The sequence below is a fragment of the Theobroma umbraticum genome, unplaced genomic scaffold (genome assembly GCF_002168275.2).
Source record: "Theobroma umbraticum cultivar Fairchild unplaced genomic scaffold, ASM216827v3 scaffold_146.0, whole genome shotgun sequence".
Lineage (NCBI taxonomy): Eukaryota > Viridiplantae > Streptophyta > Magnoliopsida > Malvales > Malvaceae > Theobroma > Theobroma umbraticum.
In genome coordinates this window covers 2,449,714-2,453,084 of record NW_018397265.1, presented here as the reverse complement: position 1 = coordinate 2,453,084, position 3,371 = coordinate 2,449,714, and the positions used below count along the sequence as shown (strand labels likewise).

Sequence of the window (3,371 nt, the reverse complement as noted above, 5' to 3'; positions counted from 1 at the left end):
TGCTACGAATACTACATTCATAAAGGATAAGGTGAGTCTTAGCGGTTTATAAATAAAGACTTCTCCAAGACCCATGACAAATGTTGCCTTGGAGAACTAATGCGGGAAAAGAAAGATAAGTTTAGCCTAGCAAGATTCTCTACAATCACATCATCCGGGAACATAACAAAACCTTAACATTCCAAATGAAATATAACACAATCCAACCAAGGATGATAGTGAACATAATTTGTCATTTTCTATAAATGTTGTGTTTAATTTGCAATATATGAGGGCTTCCCTCCCAAAAAAATTAAGCAACCAACCAAGACGACAAAATCCATATATTATTTAATTTGAACATAATATTCTACATACACAAAAACTTATACCACTCTTATACATGCATAACACAATGAAATTACAATATAAGTAATGCTGCAGTTTCAAAGAGTAAAATAGATATTGCCCCAGCAATCCATTAATATCCAACATGGCTAACACATAATATTGTAGAACACAGATTTGTAGGGTCTTAACACACCCCTGTTTTCTTGGCATTCACAAAACGCCTCCAGGTCCTGGCAGCCTCTTTTATAATCTCTCTCTCAGTCTTTTTAGCAGACTTTGCACCCCTATTTTCTTCTTGCACGGAGTCAACATGCGCAACTTCAATGGCCGTACGACTTGGAAGCAATTCTAGTTCCTTCACAACCAGCTCAATATGTGAGACAAGTCTCTCTGCCAGGCCGCGACTGAAGTCCTCCCTAACAACAACACGGAGAACAGCAACATTTTGGGCATCTGCAGGCATTGTATAAGCTGGAACGATCCAACCGAACCTTCGCAAGTTCTCAGATATCTCAAATACAGTGTGTTTACTGCTGTCTTTTAGAGCAAAAGCCACAAGGGGAACACCCACATCTTTGGAGACAATCTCAAACCGTCCTATTTTCTCTATCCCTTCCTTCAGAATTCTTGCATTCTCAATGCAGTTTTCAATGATATTCTTGTACCCCTTTTATGAACAAAAATTAGACAAACTTAGTAAGAGATGGAAAAGACAGTAAACTTATGGGCATTGCAACAATTACTAGATGGTATGGCCTAATGGTCTCAACTCTCAATCTAGTTCCTCAGATATGCCTGGAAAACAAGAGTCAAGCTGAAGCTCATAATTTGAATGATGTAGTTCATATCATGGTTGAGGAAGAAGCTCAAGAGGTTCACGACATTAAGGATAGATTTCCAATAGTGGTGGTCCTGTGGGCATCTTCAAAGCAGTTGCTTCTCTATCAGAAAGATTAAAAGCTTTGAAGAATTAGAAGTTGAGAAGCATGGCAAAAAATCTGACAAATCAGTGCAACACGATCAGCCTGAAGAATTGAATACCCAACAAGCAGAGTTTCTAATTGGAAGAGGTTGGGGAGATGGACTTGAGAAGGTTGAGATCATGCAAGCAATAGAGGATGCTAGTGATGAGGTACCTAGTCAAACATTCTATGTGATTTATTTTCCCTGGATATGGAGAGAAAATTAGAGGCTATCAAAGTATAGGAGTTTTGTGAATGGGCTATTTTACCTATTGACTTGATTCTTTTAAAATGTAAGTGCCATTGACAATGTTGATGCTGCCAAACAATTCTATTGCTAAGAGAGTTCTTCATGGATCCATTTAATGCTTCAAAGATCAAGTTTGAGCTTTCTCCAACAAGAAGAGATTGATGCGACAGAGGTTGATGATTATGAAGAGATTGGTTGCGTACTTTAGGTCTCCATTGCAATTTCTAATATTTAGAACTTTTTTTGAAGGTGAATACAAATGCGTATTAGACTTGGGGTACAAAAAGGGAGGTAGCTCTCACTCATTCCAAAAACCCCACTCTCTCCTACTCAAGTTTGAACCTGGGATTCCAGCTGTTTGAATGTACCCAAATGGACCCATGTTATTTGAGGGTATTTAGGTTATCGAAGTTATTCTACATTAACTAGTTTTACTTGCTTACAAACTACTACACTTGGGAGTTGTACACTAACACAAGCACTACGTACAGTTTCAGTAGTTTATGTTGATGATAAAAATTAAATCATTGAGAATTGTCTCAGTCTAAACAAATGGGCTTTCACATGTACCAAAAAACCAAAGAAAAAAAGAAAATACTTGCTGAACTATGAGATACCATGCAATCGGTTTCCATGCGTAGTGAGCATAGAGAATTTTTTATTCTCCAGGAAAATGGTTCTTGAAAAAGAAATGAAATCAAAGGAAAATCAAAGGGGCAACCAGGTACTTATGCTAAATTAAACTGAAACTATCCTTTCCACATCTCCGATAGTCTGTTTAAAAAATTTAGCAGAAATTACCTCAAAGCCAAGCCGAATAAGCTGATAATATTGAGCTATAATTTGACTAGAGCCTGCCACAATGGTGAGGGTGAAAAGAATTATGAACATTTAAGCATCAGTGCCAGTGTACTTGTAACATTATTTGTTCTAAAAGTAGCTAAAAAAGACAATTCTGAATGGAAGACATGAATTCTTAAGAGTAAGTAATTCAAAACTGTAAAAAGTAAATTACTGTCCACAATAACGAACAAGGTTAAGTTATTACTTGTAACATATGTTTATGATTTATAGAAGCCTTGATGAAATACTTTATCTATACTTCATAGATAAACTATGAATAATGAGGGGAATATGATAAAAATTTTCTTACCACATCAAAGACATAGGCCACCAAAGCGTAGAACCATAGCAGATTGTTACTTGAAATTGTTTAACCAGCACACAGTTGGATAGAGCATATCCAGGCATTTTGTTGTATCAGCATTACTCCGAAAGCAAGCTTAATTACAAAATTTTTGGTAATTTATATTTTGGAGTTCAAGTTATCGTAATCCTATCAAATGAAATTAATCTTGTACCTGTTTTGAGTCAGAAGGAAATTAATCCAAATAAATTTTATTGCTATGTTTTTGGCTGCATCCAAACAAGGTTTCTAATGGATAAAGCAGACATAACACTAAAGTTAAACTAGTGAAGTTATGAATGTGATTCCAATTCCCACTCCAATCACAAAACAACTTTTTGTGCTTCAACAGCATGCTACAAACAAAAGCAGCCAATAAAAAATAAAAAAGGTGATAATGAAATAACAAATTTCCGTGAAACTTGTCATGAGGATCCTGTTTCTTAGCTTAATAAGTTATGAAGTCATTACCACAACCCATTGCATGGTAAAAACAGTGCCTGTGCTACCAATCTGACCACAAACCAAACTCAAGGCATACAATCTGTTGGACTTGAGCAACATCAATAGAAAAATAAGACCTAGGGGGGTATTATCCTAACTGTCCCATTCACTTCAGACAAAAAAAAAAAAAAACCAAAAG

General features: G+C 36.0%; 1 protein-coding gene across 1 annotated transcript in view; it reads right to left on the bottom strand.

Annotated features, from left to right (window-relative positions):
- Positions 1–292: 292 nt before the first annotated feature.
- LOC110422398 (glutamate decarboxylase-like) overlaps positions 293–3,371 on the bottom strand; it is a 9,104-nt gene continuing 6,025 nt past the window's right edge. The window contains exons 5-6 of the mRNA XM_021436277.2: positions 2,344–2,396; positions 293–997 (exon numbers count right to left, since the gene is read on the bottom strand). Coding sequence (XP_021291952.1) covers positions 515–997; positions 2,344–2,396 — 536 coding nt within the window. The 3' untranslated portion in view covers positions 293–514. The remainder of the gene's footprint in view (positions 998–2,343; positions 2,397–3,371) is intronic.